Below are 25804 nucleotides of genomic sequence, written 5' to 3'. Positions count from 1 at the left end.
ATACTGTATTTCAGTATCTCACATGACTTAAAGACGAATAGTGAGTAAGCTCAAAGAGGTAAAAAAGGAAATAACGTGGTTTAAAACAGTTTATTTTTCGAAATAGCACAAAAATATATTGCTGTTCCAGTTTTCAATAGCTACATGTATGGTCTGCAATGTTAACTGTTAATGGTTACTGACAAGACTGCTACACTGGCAGTCGTCCAAAAACAATACAAAACAGACTTTAAAACATATGTAGTCACTTGACTCAATACTAACCTTCAAGTACAATGTATCAACAGTTATCATCAAAATCACTCATCCCTTAATTTACTGGCACACGGCCTGTTCATATTCTACTGCCCAGTAAATTGACGTCATTCATTCAATCAACTTCTGCTTGTTCTAATAAGAACATTATTCTTAAACTACTTGACGTGATTTTATCTTCATACTATTGTAACAGTTTACTTGAAGGTCAGTTGCTATTGACGAAAAAGGGAACACTAATATTTGCAAACGACGTCGTCTGCAAGTCGATATCGACATATGAGGCACATAATATGGCATATAGTATACATTTTGGATAGCTTGAGATTTAAGATATAATACTCTACTATACTTGAGATGTGTAAAATTTAATTTGTTTATGCAAAAGTAGCGTTTATAAAATACAAAATACGCCAAATATTGTTTCAGTCAATATCATGTTCTCGATGGTTATCAAAACTCGCTAACTTCATGTTTACCAATGGTTAATTAACAACTCATCACAGCAAATGAATAAACGATAAAACAATTATGATGCAGTGTGCTCATTGTACTTTCGTTGTTTTGTCTTTAAGTTGGTTTTATGTGGAACAATACTATTCAAACAAACGATGACTTTTAATTTATTTTAAGTGTCATGATTTGAAAAAAGATATTAAATATTGTATAGAAATAAGGCAGGTTAGTTCAGTTGCAATAAGCACGTGAACATTTCCTTTGCAGCAATTATGTCCCTTAGATGTTCGGTTTGTCAAAAGTGATGGTGGGAATGACGTTGTGGTAGCCTACAGCATCGTGACGAGAAGGCAGACCACAAGTAAGAAGGCTGAGATGTAAGCCCCCATTGTTGCACCATTTTGCACTGAAAATATTACAGAAACAATATTTAGTTATTTCAATTCAAACTTTCTCAAATAATTTATTTTGTTGTTGTATTATATTTATAAGTCGCGCCATTAGAATGAAAGTATGTATCAATAATTTATCTACTTCTATTTGCTCTAGATAGATCATGTATAATCAGATCATCGTAGATGCAGTAAGTTAACTAAATATATTAATTATTGTTTATCCTTTTTTCAATATCATTAAATATCATTATTCGGAAAATGAAACGGTATTTGCATTTTATCGTCATGGCCCAGTCCTGTGTTTTCTTTCAATGTTTACCTTCACACAAGCCCGATGTTGATAGTGTAGCCGAGGAGCTACAGGCGCACACGCTGCACTCGCATGCAGCGTTCGTAATACATTGCCCACTAGTACATGCTGTTGTTGCACCTGTAAAGCAAAAATGAATTATCAGTATACATATCTATATACTATTTGGGTATTAATTTATTAATGAACTCTTATGTTTTGCTTTGTTATAAATCACTATTTCATTTGAAACAAGTATGACCGTAGGTCGAAAATCCCGTGTTGCTGACAATCAGCTTCAGTGATCGACGCATTCAAATTGTGTATTCTCGCGATGTGAGTCCCATTATACCAATAGCATTGCAGCGATCCTACTTCTTTATTTCTCAGATTGTCGGTCGTTTTTGTAAACAAAAACATTTTCTTACCGTTACTTCCTATATACAGGATAATCTTGGTATCCTTACAACATAAATAAGATGTTAACTTAATATTTGAAATATGTTTAATATAAAAGCCCCTGCTACGCGAAGGGTTATATAAGGGTATATGTCTATAATATGTGATAAATAGAGGATATTTGTTTATTTCAGTGCAAGATCGTATTTTTTTTCACGAGTGTCATAGAAAAACGTATTTTCACGAGTGGCAAAGCCACGAGTGAAAATGTAGTTTTTTTATGATCACGATACGATCTTACACTGAAATAATCAAATTTTCTGTTTCTTTTATGCTTATTTTTGTTTTTCATTTATTTCTGAATTACCCCTTTTTTGAAAAGGGTGGGCTTTACGCCGCTACCCATGGGGCGTCCCTCATGCATAATTATAGCAGTCAACTTTTTTACTTTCGGTTTGCTGAGAAATAGTTCTCTGCTATTCATTGTTATAGCTTAATATTCGCTCGTTTTTTATTGCAAAGCTTTATGAACAGTAAACAATGAAGTATTATTAGTGCACATATGTTCCAAAAAATAATGAAAACAATTTTTTTTAAGATGGGCATGAATATATAACCAAATTACTACGCCGCTATTTAAAGAATGAAAATTTGGAAGGTCAAATGTGTTAGCAAAACAAATGTGGATACTCATTGGATTTTAACCATTCTTCTTAGTTTAAGACTGCATATACGCGTGTTTTTATAGTAAGTTAATATTCAGTCATCTTACTGTCAGAGACCAGTCTTTTTTCCTTTAAAATGTTTGTTTTCCAGATATAGAGTAAATGCCACGCTAGTTTGTTGACACATTTTGAGGTGTGGGTGGGGTAAAAAATATCGGATCTATCTGTAAATTGTTGTGTGAATTCTCCAGGAAGTTCATTTACGTACTACAACGGTTAACAGTTCAAAAATCATTTGAACGATGATATAAAATTTTATTTATGTTCGAACAGTTGTTTTTGACTGAAATTTGTTTGGTATGAAAGCAAATGTTTGAACATTCAGCTTCAATGATCAGTAAAATGTTTGATAAACGGGATAACCGGTAATAAACGGTAAGTTGTTAATTTCCAATTATATATTTATTTAAATTTATAAAATATTTCTTTATTTTTTTGAACATTTTTTCACATAATTTACTGAAGTCCAGTGTTCTGTTTTGATCAAGGCAGGTACATGTAACAAAAAAGGAATTTAAAAGTAGTTCTGAAAGTTGATATTTTCACTCCTTATTTTGCAGTGAAAATATCAAATCGATATTTTCACTGTTGTTATTTCACTGTTAAAACCCCATATTTCATCGTAAAGCATGAAAGAAAATCGTTTAATTTTAAATTTTTATGAGTGCATTTTTGCATATACAGAAGCCTTATAATGTATATATGCATGAACAAAAAAGACATGTTTTCTTTTACAAAAACGTAAAATGCTCTTACCTTTTTTGCAGGTCGATGTTCCACCTATGTCACATACAAGATCAGAATCAGCGTCACAGCCTCCATGATTTGCACACGATTTGTCGATTGCTACAATATACAAGATTGTATTATAGAACTGACCATGGCCAGTAACTAAGCATTCTGCTAGCTGTCAAGTAATAGCATTGGATGTTTGGGAATACGTCGTGAATATAGGGAGGGGATGTTTCTGGTTTGGTCAGAATAGGGTCGATCAATTCAACACAGGAAATATTTTAATAAAACGAGAAATTACTCATTTCACCAAATTACACTTAAGCTGCAAAACAAAAGTATATACACTTGTCTTATCAACAAACGTCTCGCATGTTCAGTTTTTGGATCGGAAGTTAAAAAAGTGTAATACGTGTACGCATTTTGGTGCATCCTGTTACAGTGAACAAGAAAAGTAAATCTGTTTTGAAGTTCCTATTTAATTTTTTGATGATGCTCACATAAATACCAGTAAGGTATTCGACCCACAAATAAACTTGCTCTCCAAATTAAACCATTAAGTCTTATAAACACGTACATATGTTGTTTTTTTTCTGGCAAGGAAACAGATATAAATTTGTAATAATTTAAAAAGGATATTTCTGGCTTAATACTTGTATCAAAATATTGTTTACGAATGTTTTGATATTTTTGCTCAACACATTTTTTATATCACATCAAAACAACAGGGTCACAAGGTATCCAGATTTCAGATTTCTGAAATGCTATTTTTTAAGTTGATCATCAAAATCGCCTTTGAGTCTATTATTGGTATATTGCGAGGACATTTCATCTTAGTTTCAATATTTTTGTACGGAATAATTATTAATAAGGATCCATTTCAACAAAAGAGAAAAAAAACACATGTCCTTTACCTCCTTCACACACGAAAGATGTTGCGTCTTGGGAATACCCAGTCATACATGCACAGGCGCTTGCCCCACACTCGCTGTTTGTTACACAGTTGGTTTGATCTGCGAAGCAATCGGCCAGCTCTGAAATAAAAAATATATAAATGATTTTTTTCATAAATGATTAAAAAGTCAGTTGTACTTCTATAAAAATTACAAATGAAAACTAAAGTATCTCTCGGAACTGTTATTAACAATTATGGTGTATCATCATTTCTCTGTAGAGATGGAATGCAATATTAGATTTAGTCATGATTTAAAGATTCCATATCAATTTCTCGCGATCGTATGCATGTGGTGACATGTAAAGTAAGCACCAGTTAATCATAAAACCTTTAAATTTAAGACGAAAACGGTATGGTCGGTGTGATATATATATAAAGGCAAAAAGACGCGATAATCGAATGTGTATGGAATTCTATTCAATACAATGATAAATTCGTTTTACCTCTTTTGAAATCAATTCTTTTATAACCAATTACTAGGAACAACATAAGGCATCTTTTTTTTTGCTGTATCCGACTTCAAAGTTTAGAGGCTTAAACAATGTCTCGCTTCTGTCATCCCGAAAAATTGCTTATAATGGTGTAATGGCTTTGATGTCCATTATATTAACAAATATAATTATGATGAATACGACGGGGGCATATGGGGAAAGAGATTGGTAAGGTCGAGTGAGCTATACTATGAAATAATAAGAATGACGTTAAATTTGTCAAATATAGTGCTGAACCTTTTGGAATATGAACCTGTTTGTCTGCAGAATGGCTTCATTTGATTAAAACAGTATTATTTGGAGAGACAATGGTCTGATATTGGATAACCAAGATAACCATTTGAGCATGGTATAGTGTACACTAAAGAATGCAATATTAGACTCTCTAATTAACGTTGGAATATAATATTTTATTGGAATGCCCTATCAAAAGATGATTGCTCTTCTCGATCGTTGGCTTATTTCAGGCAAAACCTTAACTATAATAGAACTAAATTTCCCCAAGTGTATTATGATTGTGGTCAAAAAGCTAGTATTTCTCACACAAACTGCGTATGCACTGTTGCCGTCTTACCGAGCATCTATTCTTTTTGACAAGTTTCTACCAGCTGATAGCTGATACTTTCGTATTGATAAACAAACCCAATGCAGTGCAAAATAACATAGGTGATATTATGATAGGACGCTTTTCTGGTGACCTGTATCACGTCTCGTTCGGTGTGTAATCACGTATCCATCGAGACCGCAGACGTGATACAGGTAACCAGAAAAGCATTTTATCGTAATATTATTTTTATTATATACCTGGCTATTTTATTATTCCTTTTTGTCGGTTTCATTTTGATTTAAATTTACCGCCATCTGTCTAATGCGTGTATGAATTCAAATGTGTTATGTAGTATTGCGTAATGAAGTCAAGGGAGATTAATTCAGCGAAACAAAGTCAGAAATTACAGAAATCACATCATTGAGCAAAGTATGAACAAAATAGTTTGTGTTTTAGCAAAATTAACAAATTGCTTATAAACAGTACTTATATTACGAGTATACACTAATCGTCATTTCTCATTTTGTCACGCTATTTTTAGCAACGCGAAAGTAGTTCCGAGATTTCACACGGTACTCGCATGTTACGGAATAAGTAAACGACAGTATGGTGATACGGACTTTACATTACGGCGTGCTGTATTTTCACTATTGGATATGGGAAAGGAAATCCATAGGCATATAGTAAAGTACGATTTACTTTTCCTGCAAACCGGAGTTGCCAATGCTGTATCGCAGATCAAATTTGTCAGTTGGTCACAGTCTGCCAGAGTAACACATGTCGTACCAGCGCCTGAAAAAAACATGGCAGGCATGACGTTAGGAATGAAACACATCGTATACGCTTTTATCTCATTTCAAGAAGGCAGAAGTTCAAATTTTCAGCAAATAGAGTTGCCAATTATAAATGATGTACCAAAAACGTGAACAGGATTGCATATAAGGAGACATTGGTTACACTGTCACCTGTAGCAATGGCTACACTGTCACCTATCGCATTAGCTTCACTGTCAACTATTGCAATGTCTACACTGTTACCTACAGCAATGGCTATACAGTCACCTATAGCAATGGCTACACTGTCACCTATAGCAATGCCTACCATGCCAACTACAACAATTGCTACACATTCACCTAAAGCAATGGCTACACCGTCACCTCTCTGTATCGAAGGCTACACTGCCACCTATAGCAATGGCTACACCGTCACCTGTAGCAATGGCTTCACTGTCAAATATAGCAATGGCTACACTATCAACTACAGCAATGGCTACCCTGTCAACTACAGCAATGGCTACACAGTCACATATAGCAATGACTACACTGTCACCTATAGCAATGGCTACATTGTCACCTATAGCAATGGCTACACAGTCACCTATAGCAATGGCTACACTGTCACCTATAGCAATGACTACATTGTCACCTATAGCAATGACTTCATTGTCACCTATAGCAATGGCTACATTGTCACCTATAGCAATGACTACACTGTCACCGATAGCAATGGCTACACTGTCACCTATAGCAATGACTTCATTGTCACCTATAGCAATGACTACACTGTCACCTACAGCAATGGCTACACTGTCACCTATAGCAATGACTACACTGTCACCTATAGCAATGGCTACACTGTCACCTATAGCAATGACTTCATTGTCACCTATAGCAATGGCTACACTGTCACCTATAGCAATGGCTTCAATGTCACCTATAGCAATGGCTACACTGTCACCTATAGCAATGGCTACACTGTCACCTATAGCAATGGCTACACTGTCACCTATAGCAATGGCTACACTGTCACCTATAGCAATGGCTACACTGTCACCTATAGCAATGGCTACACTGTCACCTATAGCAATGGCTACACTGTCACCTATAGCAATGACTTCATTGTCACCTATAGCAATGGCTACACTGTCACCTATAGCAATGACTTCATTGTCACCTATAGCAATGGCTACACTGTCACCCATAGCAATGACTTCATTGTCACCTATAGCAATGACTACACTGTCACCTATAGCAATGGCTACACTGTCACCTATAGCAATGGCTACACTGTCACCTATAGCAATGACTACACTGTCACCTATAGCAATGGCTACACTGTCACCTATAGCAATGGCTACACTGTCACCTATAGCAATGGCTACACTGTCAACTATAGCAATGGCTACACTGTCAAATATAGCAATGGCTACACTGTCACCCATAGCAATGGCTACACTGTCACCTATAGCAATGACTACACTGTCACCTATAGCAATGACTACACTGTCACCTACAGCAATGGCTACACTGTCACCTATAGCAATGGCTACACTGTCACCTATAGCAATGGCTACACTGTCAACTATAGCAATGGCTACACTGTCAAATATAGCAATGGCTACACTGTCACCCATAGCAATGGCTACACTGTCACCTATAGCAATGGCTACACTGTCAAGTATAGCAATGGCTACACTGTCACCTATAGCAATGGCTACACTGTCACCTATAGCAATGGCTACACTGTCAACTATAGCAATGGCTACACTGTCACCCATAGCAATGGCTACACTGTCACCTATAGCAATGGCTACACTGTCAAATATAGCAATGGCTACACTGTCACCTATAGCAATGGCTACACTGTCAACTATAGCAATGGCTACACTGTCACCTATAGCAATGGCTACACTGTCACCTACAGCAATGGCTACACTGTCACCTATAGCAATGGCTACACTGTCACCTATAGCAATGGCTACACTGTCAACTATAGCAATGGCTACACTGTCAAATATAGCAATGGCTACACTGTCACCTATAGCAATGGCTACACTGTCACCTATAGCAATGGCTACACTGTCAAATATAGCAATGGCTACACTGTCACCCATAGCAATGGCTACACTGTCACCTATAGCAATGACTTCATTGTCACCTATAGCAATGACTACACTGTCACCTACAGCAATGGCTACACTGTCACCTATAGCAATGGCTACACTGTCACCTATAGCAATGGCTACACTGTCAACTATAGCAATGGCTACACTGTCAAATATAGCAATGGCTACACTGTCACCCATAGCAATGGCTACACTGTCACCTATAGCAATGACTACACTGTCACCTATAGCAATGACTACACTGTCACCTATAGCAATGGCTACACTGTCACCAATAGCAATGGCTACACTGTCACCTATAGCAATGGCTACACTGTCACCTATAGCAATGACTACACTGTCACCTATAGCAATGGCTACACAGTCACCTATAGCAATGGCTACACTGTCACCTATAGCAATGGCTACATTGTCACCTATAGCAATGACTACACAGTCATCTATAGCAATGGCTACACTGTCACCTATAGCAATGGCTACACAGTCACCTATAGCAATGGCTACACTGTCACCTATAGCAATGGCTACACTGTCACCTATAGCAATGGCTACACTGTTACCTATAGCAATGGCTACACAGTCACCTATAGCAATGGCTACACTGTTATCTATAGCAATGGCTACACTGTCACCTACAGCAATGGCTTCACTGTCACCTATAGCAATGGCTACACAGTCACCTATAGCAATGGCTACACTGTCACCTATAGCAATGGCTACACTGTCACCTACAGCAATGGCTTCACTGTCACCTGTAGCAATGGCTACACTGTCACCTATAGCAATGGCTACACTGTCACCTATAGCAATGGCTACATTGTCAAATATAGCAATGGCTACACTGTTACCTATAGCAATGGCTACACAGTCACCTATAGCAATGACTACACTGTCACCTATAGCAATGGCTACACTGTCACCTATAGCAATGACTACACTGTCACCTATAGCAATGACTACATTGTCACCTATAGCAATGGCTACACTGTCACATATAGCAATGACTACATTGTCACCTACAGCAATGGCTACACTATCACCTACAGCAATGACTACACTGTCACCTATAGCAATGACTACACTGTCACCTATAGCAATGACTACATTGTCACCTATAGCAATGACTACATTGTCACCTATAGCAATGGCTACACTGTCACCTATAGCAATGACTACATTGTCACCTATAGCAATGGCTACACTGTCACCTATAGCAATGGCTACACTGTCACCTATAGCAATGGCTACACTGTCACCTATAGCAATGGCTACACTGTCACCTATAGCAATGACTACACAGTCACCTATAGCAATGGCTACACTGTCACCTATAGCAATGGCTACACTGTCACCTATAGCAATGGCTACACTGTCACCTATAGCAATGGCTACACTGTCACCTATAGCAATGGCTACACTGTCACCTACAGCAATGACTACACTGTCACCTATAGCAATGGCTACACTGTCACCTATAGCAATGGCTACACTGTCACCTATAGCAATGGCTACACTGTCACCTATAGCAATGGCTACACTGTCACCTACAGCAATGGCTACCCTGTCAACTACAGCAATGGCTACACAGTCACCTATAGCAATGACTACACTGTCACCTATAGCAATGGCTACACTGTCACCTATAGCAATGACTACACTGTCACCTATAGCAATGGCTACACAGTCACCTATAGCAATGGCTACACTGTCACCAATAGCAATGGCTACACTGTCACCTATAGCAATGGCTACACAGTCACCTATAGCAATGGCTACACTGTCACCTATAGCAATGGCTTCACTGTCACCTATAGCAATGGCTACACTGTCACCTATAGCAATGACTACACTGTCACCTATAGCAATGGCTACACTGTCACCTATAGCAATGACTACACTGTCACCTATAGCAATGGCTACACTGTCACCTATAGCAATGGCAACATTGTCACCGATAGCAATGGCTACATTGTCACCGATAGCAATGGCTACACTGTCACCTATAGCAATGACTACATTGTCACCTATAGCAATGGCTACACTGTCACCTATAGCAATGGCTACACTGTCACCTATAGCAATGGCTACGCTGTCACCTATAGCAATGGCTACACTGTCACCTATAGCAATGACTACATTGTCACCGATAGCAATGGCTTCACTGTCACCTATAGCAATGACTACATTGTCACCGATAGCAATGGCTTCACTGTCACCTATAGCAATGACTACATTGTCACCGATAGCAATGGCTACACTGTCACCTATAGCAATGACTACATTGTCACCGATAGCAATGGCTTCACTGTCACCTATAGCAATGACTACATTGTCACCGATAGCAATGGCTACGCTGTCACCTATAGCAATGACTACATTGTCACCGATAGCAATGGCTTCACTGTCACCTATAGCAATGACTACATTGTCACCGATAGCAATGGCTTCACTGTCACCTATAGCAATGACTACATTGTCACCTATAGCAATGGCTACGCTGTCACCTATAGCAATGACTACATTGTCACCGATAGCAATGGCTACACTGTCACCTATAGCAATGACTACATTGTCACCGATAGCAATGGCTACGCTGTCACCTATAGCAATGGCTACACTGTCACCTATAGCAATGACTACATTGTCACCGATAGCAATGGCTTCACTGTCACCTATAGCAATGGTTACACTGTCACCTATAGCAATGGCTACACTGTCACCTATAGCAATGGCTACACTGTCACCTATAGCAATGACTACATTGTCACCGATAGCAATGGTTACACTGTCACCTATAGCAATGGCTACGCTGTCACCTATAGCAATGGTTACACTGTCACCTATAGCAATGGCTACGCTGTCACCTATAGCAATGGCTACACTGTCACCTATAGCAATGACTACATTGTCACCGATAGCAATGGCTTCACTGTCACCTATAGCAATGACTACATTGTCACCGATAGCAATGGCTTCACTGTCACCTATAGCAATGACTACATTGTCACCGATAGCAATGGCTACACTGTCACCTATAGCAATGACTACATTGTCACCGATAGCAATGGCTTCACTGTCACCTATAGCAATGACTACATTGTCACCGATAGCAATGGCTACGCTGTCACCTATAGCAATGACTACATTGTCACCGATAGCAATGGCTTCACTGTCACCTATAGCAATGACTACATTGTCACCGATAGCAATGGCTTCACTGTCACCTATAGCAATGACTACATTGTCACCTATAGCAATGGCTACGCTGTCACCTATAGCAATGGCTACACTGTCAAATATAGCAATGGCTACACTGTCACCTATAGCAATGGCTACACTGTCACCTATAGCAATGGCTACACTGTCACCTATAGCAATGGCTACACTGTCAAATATAGCAATGGCTACACTGTCACCTATAGCAATGGCTACGCTGTCACCTATAGCAATGGCTACACTGTCACCTATAGCAATGACTACATTGTCACCGATAGCAATGGCTACACTGTCACCTATAGCAATGACTACATTGTCACCGATAGCAATGGCTACGCTGTCACCTATAGCAATGACTACATTGTCACCGATAGCAATGGCTACGCTGTCACCGATAGCAATGGCTTCACTGTCACCTATAGCAATGACTACATTGTCACCGATAGCAATGGCTTCACTGTCACCTATAGCAATGACTACATTGTCACCGATAGCAATGGCTACACTGTCACCTATAGCAATGACTACACTGTCACCGATAGCAATGGCTACACTGTCACCTATAGCAATGGCTACATTGTCACCGATAGCAATGACTACACTGTCACCTATAGCAATGGCTTCACTGTCACCTATAGCAATGGCTACATTGTCACCGATAGCAATGACTACACTGTCACCTATAGCAATGGCTTCACTGTCACCTATAGCAATGACTACATTGTCACCTATAGCAATGACTACACTGTCACCTATAGCAATGGCTTCACTGTCACCTATAGCAATGGCTACACTGTCAAATATAGCAATGGCTACATTGTCACCTATAGCAATGGCTTCACTGTCACCTATAGCAATGACTACATTGTCACCGATAGCAATGACTACACAGTCACCTATAGCAATGGCTACACTGTCACCTATAGCAATGACTACATTGTCACCGATAGCAATGACTACACAGTCACCTATAGCAATGGCTACACTGTCACCTATAGCAATGACTACACTGTCACCTATAGCAATGACTACACTGTCACCGATAGCAATGACTACACAGTCACCTATAGCAATGGCTACACTGTCACCTATAGCAATGACTACACTGTCACCTATAGCAATGACTACATTGTCACCGATAGCAATGACTACACTGTCACCTATAGCAATGGCTTCACTGTCACCTATAGCAATGGCTACACTGTCACCTATAGCAATGACTACACTGTCACCTATAGCAATGACTACACTGTCACCGATAGCAATGACTACACAGTCACCTATAGCAATGGCTACACTGTCACCTATAGCAATGACTACACTGTCACCTATAGCAATGACTACATTGTCACCGATAGCAATGACTACACTGTCACCTATAGCAATGGCTTCACTGTCACCTATAGCAATGGCTACACTGTCAAATATAGCAATGGCTTCACTGTCACCTATAGCAATGACTACATTGTCACCTATAGCAATGACTACACTGTCACCTATAGCAATGGCTTCACTGTCACCTATAGCAATGGCTACACTGTCAAATATAGCAATGGCTACATTGTCACCTATAGCAATGGCTTCACTGTCACCTATAGCAATGACTACATTGTCACCGATAGCAATGACTACACAGTCACCTATAGCAATGGCTACACTGTCACCTATAGCAATGACTACATTGTCACCGATAGCAATGACTACACAGTCACCTATAGCAATGGCTACACTGTCACCTATAGCAATGACTACACTGTCACCTATAGCAATGACTACACTGTCACCGATAGCAATGACTACACAGTCACCTATAGCAATGGCAACACTGTCACCTATAGCAATGACTACACTGTCACCTATAGCAATGACTACATTGTCACCGATAGCAATGACTACACTGTCACCTATAGCAATGGCTTCACTGTCACCTATAGCAATGGCTACACTGTCAAATATAGCAATGGCTACACTGTCACCTATAGCAATGGCTACACTGTCACCTATAGCAATGGCTACACTGTCACCTATAGCAATGGCTACACTGTCACATATAGCAATGGCTACATTGTCACCGATAGCAATGACTACACTGTCACCTATAGCAATGGCTTCACTGTCACCTATAGCAATGGCTACACTGTCAAATATAGCAATGGCTACGCTGTCACCTATAGCAATGGCTACATTGTCACCGATAGCAATGGCTTCACTGTCACCTATAGCAATGACTTCATTGTCACCTATAGCAATGGCTACACTGTCAAATATAGCAATGGCTACACAGTCACCTATAGCAATGACTACATTGTCACCTATAGCAATGGCTACACTGTCAAATATAGCAATGGCTACACTGTCACCTATAGCAATGGCTACACTGTCACATATAGCAATGGCTACACTGTCAAATATAGCAATGGCTACACAGTCACCTATAGCAATGGCTACACTGTCACCGATAGCAATGATTACATTGTCACCGATAGCAATGGCTTCACTGTCACCTATAGCAATGATTACATTGTCACCGATAGCAATGACTACACTGTCACCTATAGCAATGGCTACACTGTCACATATAGCAATGGCTACACTGTCACCGATAGCAATGACTACACTGTCACCTAAAGCAATGGCTATACTGTCACCAATAGCAATGGCTACACTGTCACCTAAAGCAATGGCTACACTGTCAACTATAGCAATGACTACATTGTCACCGATAGCAATGACTACATTGTCACCGATAGCAATGGCTTCACTGTCACCTATAGCAATGATTACATTGTCACCGATAGCAATGACTACACTGTCACCTAAAGCAATGGCTATACTGTCAACAATAGCAATGGCTACACTGTCACCTAAAGCAATGGCTACACTGTCAACTATAGCAATGGCTACACTGTCACCGATAGCAATGGCTACACTGTATCACATTCCAATGGTTACGTTGTCACTTTAGGCAAAATTCTCATGTCCCTCATAGAAAAAGCTACTTAGTCAATTACAAAAACTTAAATCCGTTGCATGTACACTAGTGGAAAATGGACACTGTAAATTATAAGAAACTGGTTTTCAAGTATATCCAGTCGTTATTTAAGTACATGGCGTTTGCTGTGGTAAAGATATGTAATTCCAGAGAGCATGTGCCGATCTTTAAGAAATTCTATTTTTTGGGAATTGATATTGCATTCAAAGTTTCTTTATCCCTAGAATATATTTATAGACTTTAATATTTAAATAATTTGAGTTATATTAAGCTTTATTACTTTTCGGGTAATACTTCTCATAAGTGTTTCTTAAATTCGGAAGAAGTTTTTTTAGCCAACCATTGTTAAATTTAAAGCTTTCAAAGTCCGGTATATGTAAATGAAATAAATGATGTGCTCTTTTTACGTTTATTATGTAAATACAACAAGACAGTCGTCAATATCAATGTTCCAACGTCAATGCAAACGAATAGGTACACATGTATTAATGTTATTGGCTCCAGCAGACTTACTTCCTTTGCAATATTTAGCTGAAGCTGGAGTTGCATGATCGTTTGTGTAGCCAGATGAGCATGCACAGGAACCAGACGTACACTGAGCGTTTGCAACACAATGGTCGTCCGTGGTACATCCAGTCCCGGCGGCCTCTAAATTTACAAAGAACAGTTAATGTATGTTGAATTTAAAGAAAGGTTGTTCAAACATGCATGTGTTAGTATTTATGGAATAGAATAACGAATGGCCTTGCAATTGTAGAAACATACAATTATATTAATTCAAATAGATATGTAATTAGTAAAGTGGTTTTGTCTGATGAACGTTTTGGTGTTTTTCCATTATTTTAATATGAAGAAAGTCCTACTTTATGAATTGTGTTCGTCTCGTTTTATTTGAGATAAGGTCACATTTCAAATGAGGATCTGTGGAAAACATGCTTTGTCTTTGTAATACTGCCAATAATATTGTAATACATACTGATCGAACATTTGTTTGGCGTCACCGAGGTATCGCAGAATCCGGCTGAACAATGGACATCAGCACTACATGCTCCCCCGAGACCTTAAATATCGTAAGTAAAACAAAGAATTGTTATTAAAGATAAAACATTTACACATAACAAATCTTGGAAACATTCAACACACTCATTATAACAATTTATTTGAAAACCAAAACTACCAAAGCTGATTTTAACATATACGTGTTGATTTCATAAAGCATTATACACTTACCACTTTTGCAAGTCGTATCACATGTTGCAGGTGATACACATTGACCACTCGTACATGTTTGACCAAGATCTGAAATGCAGTAAGCATGTATGAATAAGTACAACTCATATGATGGTAAATTTGCTAATTATATTGTTTTTCTTTAATTTCAACTATTATAAATATGCAGTTGGTCCTTTGTTCATTTATAAGTAATTTATTACCCTTCTTGCACACAGGCGATGTCAGCGACGTATCACACACATGGTCTGCGATGCAGTCAGTGTCTGCAGCACAGACGGTGTCATAATCTGCCAAAATGTTACACATTAATAGTATGCACATATAAATGACAAATATATGTTCATAGAGACTGGCTTTTTATGCTCATATATGAACCGATGATACTTTAGAATGGGATATGTTCATTCAAACAAGTAATACAGACGCCATTTGTTTGGCTTCATCTAGCTTAAGATATATTATCAAATGGTACTGCATGTAAATGGGGAATAGTTGATGGTATTAGTGTAAGAAAGTAATATATTTCTACAAGTGAGTACCAAAAGCTATCTTTCATGAGTAACATTTGTTTTTGATGTTCTTTTAGTGATATTTATTGACATCTTACACGTAGACAGACATTTTTTTCTCCATTTTAATGTGTGTATAAATGAAATACTAAATGACAATAAGTACAGCCATTACCCGCCTGACAAAGTTTCTCTGAGTTAACAGTGTTAACAGTGTAGCCTGAGCTGCATGCACATTCTGAGTTGGTCGATGCAGTGCACGCGGCGTTGGAGACACAGTAGGCAGAATTGTCAGTAGTGCCATCATTGCATGTGGCAGCCTCCTCTGTAATTAAATTATTCGGCCCACAAATAAACGCTTTTTCTGATAGCTCAATTATGTTAAATTGAAGGTCAACTCATGAATTTGTGTTTTTCGACACAATCTCCCAAAATATTTCGATTCATAAAAATAAAGGAAGTCATCTTTTGAAATTTAAAAAATGCTTCATTCTACAATTGCAATATTTTATTAGCTAGCTTGAACAGGCTATTTCATTCAGTGTTATATGAAACACAGCAGTTATAGGTATGTTTACAGTGATTGGGAAGGCATTTACAAATGAACAGACAAAAACAATGTGAATAACAAATCAAATAGGTTACCGATTTTGCACTTTGCTGGGGACATTTTAGTATCACATATGCCAGCGGAACAGTGTGATGAACTCACGCATGTGGTATCTAAGTCTAAAAATAAAGGATATAATGCTATACATATATCTAAGCATTGAATAGTAATGTAAATCGATCTGCTTTTATCGATATTTTCATCGTTTTTCCAGTGATGTAATGCACCAGTCAATTGTAACCACGCCCCCCCCCCCCAGGTCGGGGGTATACCAGGGATAGCCGGGGAATTGGGCCGTCTTTTTACCTTTCAGGTGTCCCCGCAGTGCCGGATGAATGCGGTGGTTTTGTCTTCGCGCAAAATATAACGGGGAATAGGCCTTACCTAGGGTCCTTGGGGTGCGGGGGCATTTGGCGGGGATTTTACCATCAGTTCGACCCCGGAGGGTGGGGATTTTATCCGGGGTTGGCTGGACCGAAAGTCAAAGTCCCCGCTATTCCACGGACCTAGGGGCGTGGTTACAATTGACTGGTGCATAATACTACGAAAAATTGAAAAACAGAGTTTATTTCTGCAAACAAAAAAAAGATTGAATGCAAAAAAACTGTCATTTAAACTCATAGTCACATACCATTTCAAGTCATAACTACACTCAAACAATGGCTATTGGGCCACATAACCATTATTGCATGATCTTACCCGCCACACAAAGGTTCGTAGTTCCATCTGCAGTGTAGCCTGAGCTGCATGCACAAACTGTGTTGCTCGTTCCTGTGCACGCGGCGTTAGAGACACAGTAGGCGGAATTGTCAGTACCCCCACCATTGCATGTGTCACCCTCCTCTATAAATAAATTATCCCTGGTGAACCCATGTAATATCAGTATCACTATATATGCGAAAAGCTACAGAAACAAACTCAGTAGCAAAAGGTCAGTCATTTCAAAGCTTGCTTATTACAAAGATGAAATTATAAATGGCCAAAGCTACATTATACAGTTAAAATGTTGTAGTTTACACGTTGAAGTTATTATATCGGACGTAAATGCCCTATTCATCTAAAGCCATTGATATTTTTTTAATTATTTTCTATTTTCTTTCTCTGCACATAAGACTCTTTCAGCTGATGCCAGCATATTATGGAGGAAAAACGTGAAATATTTACATCATAGAAAGATATCAGATCCTTTTTGTCATCTCGAGTTTTAAAAATAGAAGATGATTTTCTCTTATATTAATTTATTGGTCTATAACCATAAGAGATTTGTAAATTTTTGCTTATACTACCAGGGTGCTTACTTATAGCACAAACTTTGGGATCACTAAAGAGGTCGCATTTCCCCCCGGTTATACAGTCACCGTCAACCGTGCAAGCTGTACCGTAGTCTGAAATAAAGGATTTTTATTATATATAATTACACGTACACAATAAGTCGTCGAATCAGCTTCTCAGTTAATAAAGGTCGTTGTGAGTTACTAGTAAGTGTTCGATATTAAGTACAAGGTTTCGTGTTAAGTCAGTTCGATCATATGTATGTGATTGAGGACTCCGAGATGATTTATTCCAGAATATATATTCCATTTTTATTATTATTATTATCTAAAAAAATGCACACACATTGTGTAGATTTAAGGTAAGTTTGAGCTCGTTATGACCGAATAACAAATACAAAACTAAACTATGAGCAGACACGTGTACGCGGGGCATCTTTATGTACGATACGCCATCAGGGTATTTCTACATCGTATTTAAGAGGGTCATTAACGATAGCACAAAGAAAATAATTTTAGAGAATATCAGGTACAAATATGAATACAATTTTCGCAACGACTTTAACTCCTACTGCAACCTTAACAACAACGTTAGCTACATGTACAGGTACACGTAGACGTCGTGTTTCTAAGCCTCTCCTAATGATTTGGTCGGCTCTACTATTGTACAAAATTATTATTGCATGCAACGTAAGCTTGCACAAAGCAACATCTTACTTACTTGCTTTACATACTGTACTTTCTTTGGTGAAACCATCGGCACAAACACACGTAGTAGAGCATTTTGAATTTGCCACAGTGCAGTCGCAGTCTAAGGAGCACGTGGCGTCTAGGGCAACTGTATCATAAAGGAAATGGCAACGTATTATTGGATGTTCAATGCCGCAATTTCATCATGTCAATTTTGATGCAGGATGACATCAGAGGACGAACGATAAAGGGAACGTTTGCAAGTGCATATAGGTAAAGCTTGAAACGAATTGTGTCGCATGTAGTACTGAATTAATTGAATCAATGACGACAATGATTTATAAATTATCGGTATAATTTGAAAAGAATATTACCTGCAATGGTTAGCTGCACTTTTGCAACAATCACCAAAACAGCAACCAGAAAGCTTGTCTTCAAGGTCGCGTTCTAAAACAGTAGTGCATAAATGGATGAATCTTGCCCGTATAAAAGCAGTTGTATATGATATACTACACTAAGTTCGATAAAAACCCACCAAGTATGCTACTCCATGTCCTTAACTCTTTGAATAATAAGAAATGACAGACTTTCCATGATCATACACATCAAATGTGCGTGATTGTAAAACTTGCGATTTATTACATAAATTTTACAAGAAATAACGTCAAGAATGTTTATCATACAATAGTCACAGGCCATAGCTCAAGTGTCATGGAAATAACGTTCAATAAATTGTAAGTAGTATATTTTATTTTATTACCGAAATTTGCCATAAATGTTTCTTCTTCTGATCTATTGCATTTGATTTAATCAATCACGATTGACTTCAATGTGGATGACTTTACATACTGAACGACTTATTGTTTAGCAAACCATTTTGTTAATGGTGTTAATATTTATCTAACGACATGACTGGACTTTGAGTTGGCGGCGATCAAACGGAAAGTATCAGCCTCGTTAGGTTGTGGGCCCAGTTCACAGACAGCCCGGTTAAAGTTTTTATTGTATTTTTAAGTCTACAGTTAGCACTGGTACACTGAATCCCGTTTAACGAACCATCCGAAAGACGGCTATTATGTAAAATAATAAACCTGACTAAACTATCGCTAACCTACCGGACTCAGCATTAGATGTTTATGGGCATCACTCACTTGGTTTGAGTCATTCTTGTGTTTCAAGAACAAAATGCCTATGAAATAAATAAATAAGTCCTCATCAGATGTTCAAACAAGACAAATTCGGTCATAATTTATTTTGATAAAAGAACTTAACTTTGCTGAAAAGAAGGAAACAACTTCTATTGAGAATATGGCATATGCTGCTCAGTGTTGTGTTTTTAAATGGAAAGCGAAATGAAAAAAGCAAACACCTGATTTAAACAAAACAGTTCAGTTCAACCCCTTTAATAGTTCGCTTCTAAGGTCGGATGCGCATGAATCAATGTATTGACACATATCAGACGTGGAATCTTATCTATAATTAAACAATCGTATACAGGGAAACGGTTTGGTTAGCAAGAGCATGGTATTTTCTTTTATTTCAATCTTAATCCTTCTCCGTTCTCGGTTGACTTTTAATTGGTAGCACATAATTATTCATTCAGAAAGACGTATAATTATTCGTTTCTATAAATCGAAACTTTAAAAACCTTGAAATAGCAAAGACAAAATAGATAAAGGCATTTCTACTTATTTATATTAACAACTGCAGAGCAAGAAAAAGAGAAAGGTAAATAATTTTAAAGAAGGATTCTTTTGAACAGAGCTTTTTTATGTTTTGCGGTCATAAACGAATGAACGGACGTTTCAGTAACATAAACCCGACAACTGTTCCAATAAAGATATTTAGAACTATTCTAAAATCGTTTGTCGCTAAATATTCACATTACATGTTTTTTTACATACTTAAATTTAACAAAACGATACTGTTAAATGCCCAAAACGACACTGTTTTTTTTCTTCAAAAAGCACCAGGATTCTTAACAACAAAGCGTTGAGACTTATGTTGATTTCTGAAGCATTTCGATATCATTTATTGCGGTAATGACATAAAATAAAGACACGTCTATGTTTTAAAGCTTCTCTTTTTTAAAACATTAAATTGACAAAGGATAAACAGTTTATAGATTAGTTTTGCTTTATTTTTATGACAAAACATGTTGCTTATGAAAGTTCTCCTCTGAATGCTAGGCTTTAGATGCGTCTTTGCATATTGCTTTGCAGAACTCATGTTAATGCTGCAAATCCAAATAATCAACGTATCAAGAAAAAATACTATTGTTTGTAAAAAAAATATTATTTTTTTTGTTCACTTAATCAAATTATCAATTTAGTTTTGTATTTTGTTTTGTGCCTTTAATGCAACATATCAATAAATAATTGCTGTTATAATCTATAATTTAGGTGTTGTTTTTTCATTAACTGTATTCAAGTGTGTTGCAAACATGAAAAACAAGGTTAAGTAGTTGAATTATAACTAAAATATCGCAAAATGCTTACCATTTTAGTAAATTGTGCACACAAAATATCCAAAACCTCAGGACGGACGACGAATGCCGCTGCATCTCGCTTTTATACGTTTATAATGTCTAAGATTACTGTCTCTCGAGTCTCAGATTGGCTCCTGGTTTCCACCACAATGCGTTATTTGGCAACAAAATCACGTGATATACATTTGGAGGATTTGGACGACTGTCATACGCTATCATATAAGTATTCTTACTCCGCACATGAGATGACCTGTTCCAAAAATTTAAGGAGCTTGCTCTTTTCAGTTAACATACATATTCAAATTAGCCTGAGTGTAGAGCGTAAAATAAAAGCAAATAATCATGCGGAAGAAGGCTTAATTGGAGGGATGAGTCTCATCAATGATCCCTTGTTTTTAGCACCTGTGTATATGCCTTTAAAATGATAAGGTTTCGCACAGTCGAATTATTGAACGAAGAGTGCAGAAAAAGCACGCAAAGTGTCGTATAACGTTTACTGTTCCGAACGAAAGCTTCGGTATTATCAATGTCTGATATAGGCATAAGCACAACGACTTAATGATTTTAAATCTGAATTGTATTTTAGTCACTTGTCCAATTAAGATGTTAATACAAGGATTAAGAATTAGCGTGAATTCCTTCAATTGATGAGTTTGCATATGGTTTAATGCCGTGTCTGTTGTCCTCATCTTATAGAATTCCCATTTCCATAGGCGTATTTAAATAAAGGGTCACCAGGCAACGTTTCTTTAAATCTATTAAAGATCTTAGTCGTGAATTGAAATTATCTTGATGTTAAAGTTTCAATATTTTGCTGCATATTTGAGTAAATTGAACTTTAATCAGTATTAAAAGAAATGAATACAAAGATGAGGACGTAACAAAAATCAATGTGTTACCATTCAATGTTCAGATCATTGAATGTGCGAATCCTTTACTGAGACATGCCCCTGGATTATTAAATGGGAATGACACTGAAACAGAAGCCCTTTTGAAATTACAGTCAGTTCTCATCCATACGACCGACAGAAAGTAATAAATAAATTTTATTATACTTTTACTTATTTCTTACTTATTTTTAAATTGACCCGGATCCATTTTTTTATATAACAATTCGCTTTTAATGACGGAAAGTTTCCGGTTGGTAAAACCTTTTAAATTTGTTGGATGGATAGTTTATCAGTTAAACGTTCAATATTTTAAACGTTGGTTTCGGTTACAATATGGCCTGCTTAAATAAGCTGCTTAAATAAGCAAAATTATTATATCTATAAATAATCGATTAATATTTGGGAAAGTAGCTGTTTATGGTATTTTTATTAAATCAAATCACGAAAGCGTCATTGTTTAAGTTTTAGCGAAGACTAACAATTTGAATATAAAATTTTATGAAAACTTAAAGTAGATGTATTGCTGGTTGATTAAAGGCTGCAAAACACTTTTTTCTGTAAAGGATAATTATTCGAGATCAGAGTACGCCGACTAACGCATGTTCTGATGTGTTTGAGAATATACCAATGTTTTGACAGACGATGCATACTGTTTTTTATCTTACCCAAAATAGCGCAATACTTGATATTTGGACGAATATAAAATCTATTTTGTGATCATTTTGATATATGCGATATTAAACTTCATTGTGTAATTAATTATGTATTTCCAATTGGGATATGGAGTGTGGTTATTTTGCTGCTGTGAGTTTTAGTTCATGCGTTTTTCAATTGTAAGTTAAGGGTTTACGTTTTTGCTGTTGCCGGGATTTATAGACATGTTTTTATTTCAATTGTTGGATTGTGTATCGGATGGATCTGCATTGCATAACTTGTATTGTTTTTCTCTTTTCTGCTGGTGCTATTATTTGGGAATTCGGGGGGCATATGTTTTTTATATATTATATAGTTTTCGATTTTTTTTCAGTTGATGGCATGATTTTCGGCATGTTTTAAATAGTTTTGTCTTTTGGCTAGTTGCTGGCTTATGTTTTCGAGAATGTTTTATTTCTTCTTTTCTTGGTGATTGCTTAGGTTTTTGGGAATGCTCATCTTTTTTCTTTTTTTTGGTGATTGCTTAATAGGGAATGGTTAATTTCTTCTGATTCGGGTAATTGCTTAGGTTTTTGCGAATGTATAATTTCCCCTTTCTTTCTGGTGATGGCCTAGGGTTTCGGGAGAGACGGAAAGCCAGCCGATAGCTGTACCAGTCGGTCCGTTATCGTGATAGTTTAAACAATATTTATTTCAAAGTTACATATACAAGGTATTTTAGCAACAAAACAAAGAATAAGGATTGGAAAACAAGTTACTAAAAAGTTATGTAAATTCCTTTCCTAATGGTTATTTAGTTCAATTACTTTATGATATTCGAATCCGATCAAGATGCTTAAAATAAGATGCGTGATATTTGCTACGTAGTATACTGTTATCATTTCTAACACATGTAGCTATACAATTGGTTTATCATCTAATGCATGACACACTGCCCCTCGGAATCGAACACTATCCGAACAAATCCAATCAAGCATCGAATTTCCTGGAACTTGAACTAAACCTCCGCACACACAAAAATATTACTTTGTTTTGTTCAAAGCAATCGTCACCGAAAGGTAGATTATCAATGGTTGGTGCACAAGGAAGGTCATTGAAACATCGTTGTCTCTTGGTGGAGTATAAAGGGCATATAATAAGAAAATGCGAAGCATCTTCAATAGCGGTGCATTTATATGAGAGTCAGTGATATTTTTTTTCTGTGAATATAATGGTTAAGCGAACTACACCCAAGTCTTAAAGGACAATGCATGATTTGGTTGCGGCGCGAACCGACAATGTAAAGTGGAGATGGTTTTGTCGATTGCGTTTGTATTTAAAAGAGACGACTGTTTCTGATTGTCTTGTTGTTATTGGAGGGGAGTTCAAAAATCTCGACCTATAGCAGGAAGAAATTATGACGCATATGACTTGTTTCGACAAACTAGTAGGGGAACGTGTTTAAAGTTTGTAAGTGGATATATGACCTGAGAATGAGTGGGAATCAAGAACGATAGGTATTTGGGAGTCATGCCTTTGCGCATCTAATACAAAAAGAACAAGCTTATGTTATTCCCTTCATATTACAAGGGTGCCCCACTTCAAATCAGCAATAAAACCCTGTATGTTACAAAGTGTAGTGGCACCGGTAACTAGCCTCGATTTCACTCGGAATTAGCACTACAGTTGGCCCAGACAACGTTCCCATATGTTTTATGAAGCTTATATACATTGTTAGAGACAGGCACGAGGGAGTGCATGATACCTAATCCCTCTTTATTCTCTTTCCATTTAGCATCATCAGAAATGCAGCGACCGAGATGATTGTGAGAAAGAACACTTTAATTTGGAGTATTGTGCATAAGCAAAGGGGATGAATCCCCCTATCAGAAATTTCCTAGAGTAAATGATTCATTCTGTTTTAGAAGGATTGAAAGTGACAAGCCATTTAGTTGACCAAGTGGATAGTTTCTGTAGATCAGAATTGATGACAGCAGATGAAACTGTACGTGTCTCGACCATGTAGAGGTTTGTATCATCTGCAAATAAACAAACGCAAGCTTCAATATCATCAACGATATCGTTTCTTTAAATGAGAACAGAAGAGGACCGAGAATGTAGCCTTGAGGCATTCCCGTAAGCACATCAGACCAAGATGAGGAAGAATTCGAGATTTCGTCTCGTAGTTTCCTACCGGAAAGATATAATGTAAGCCAGTTGATCAGATTCCCACTGATGCCAAAGGAAGACAGTTTGTGAATAAGGCCTTTATGCCAGCCTCGATCGAAAGCCTTATATATATCACAAAATACCACCCTTACCTCATTTCCCTCCTTTAGAGCTTGACATACTTTATTAAAGAGGAAATTAAGTTGATTTACGGAGTCCCCTTGATAACGCCAGACTAATGCGATGTAATGATATTGTTGCTGACAACTCTATTGCAAAGCCTCTTGTGAATACAGCGCAACATTTGCTTGTTTAGACAGATAAGGAGAGAAACAGGACGATAGTTTGAGAGCTTAGAAAGATCAGACTTCTTGAATATGTGAGTAATATTTCAAAGTTTTTTAAGGCGATGGAAATGTGGAGGAATCAATGAGTTTGGAGACAAAAGTAAACGATGGAGACGCCAGAACACATGCTCCTTCACTTATGTGTCTACGGTTGATGATATGTGGGTCACTAATCTTTGAAGGATCCATACAGCTTATAGCTCCCTCCACATCCTGTTCGGAAACAATACTGTCCACAAGAGACCTTTCGTAACAGTTATAATATCAAGTGGATGCCGTGAAATGCAAGAGAGGATTGAGAACAGAAACTATTTAACAAAGTAAACGATGGAGACGCCAGAACACATGCTCCTTCACTTATGTGTCTACGGTTGATGATATGTGGGTCACTAATCTTTGAAGGATCCATACAGCTTATAGCTCCCTCCACATCCTGTTCGGAAACAATACTGTCCACAAGAGACCTTTCGTAACAATTATAATATCAAGTGGATGCCGTGAAATGCAAGAGAGGATTGAGAACAGAAACTATTTAACAAAGTTGCTATTTCGACATTTGTTGAAGCGTCAATGTTATAAAAAAGGATGGAATGTGGTTTGACGTTTC

At 37.5% G+C, this 25804-nt stretch overlaps 1 protein-coding gene across 1 annotated transcript; it reads right to left on the bottom strand.

Annotated features, from left to right (window-relative positions):
* Positions 1-76: 76 nt before the first annotated feature.
* LOC128231220 (multiple epidermal growth factor-like domains protein 11) lies at positions 77-21203 on the bottom strand. The gene is made up of 16 exons (XM_052943756.1): positions 21169-21203; positions 19045-19117; positions 18702-18818; positions 18008-18094; positions 17409-17552; positions 16745-16828; positions 16275-16424; positions 15791-15877; positions 15588-15656; positions 15334-15417; positions 14871-15005; positions 5944-6036; positions 4166-4285; positions 3276-3365; positions 1426-1536; positions 77-1117 (listed from the first exon to the last, which is right to left on the bottom strand). Exons 1-16 carry the CDS (start codon positions 21169-21171, stop codon positions 1041-1043), a joined length of 1524 nt encoding a protein of 507 aa, XP_052799716.1. The 5' UTR covers positions 21172-21203; the 3' UTR covers positions 77-1040.
* Between the last annotated feature and the right edge of the window lie 4601 nt (positions 21204-25804).

The sequence above is a fragment of the Mya arenaria genome, chromosome 4 (assembly GCF_026914265.1).
Source record: "Mya arenaria isolate MELC-2E11 chromosome 4, ASM2691426v1".
In the NCBI taxonomy this organism is placed as follows: Eukaryota; Metazoa; Mollusca; class Bivalvia; order Myida; family Myidae; genus Mya; species Mya arenaria.
This window is presented reverse-complemented; position numbering and strand designations above follow the sequence as displayed.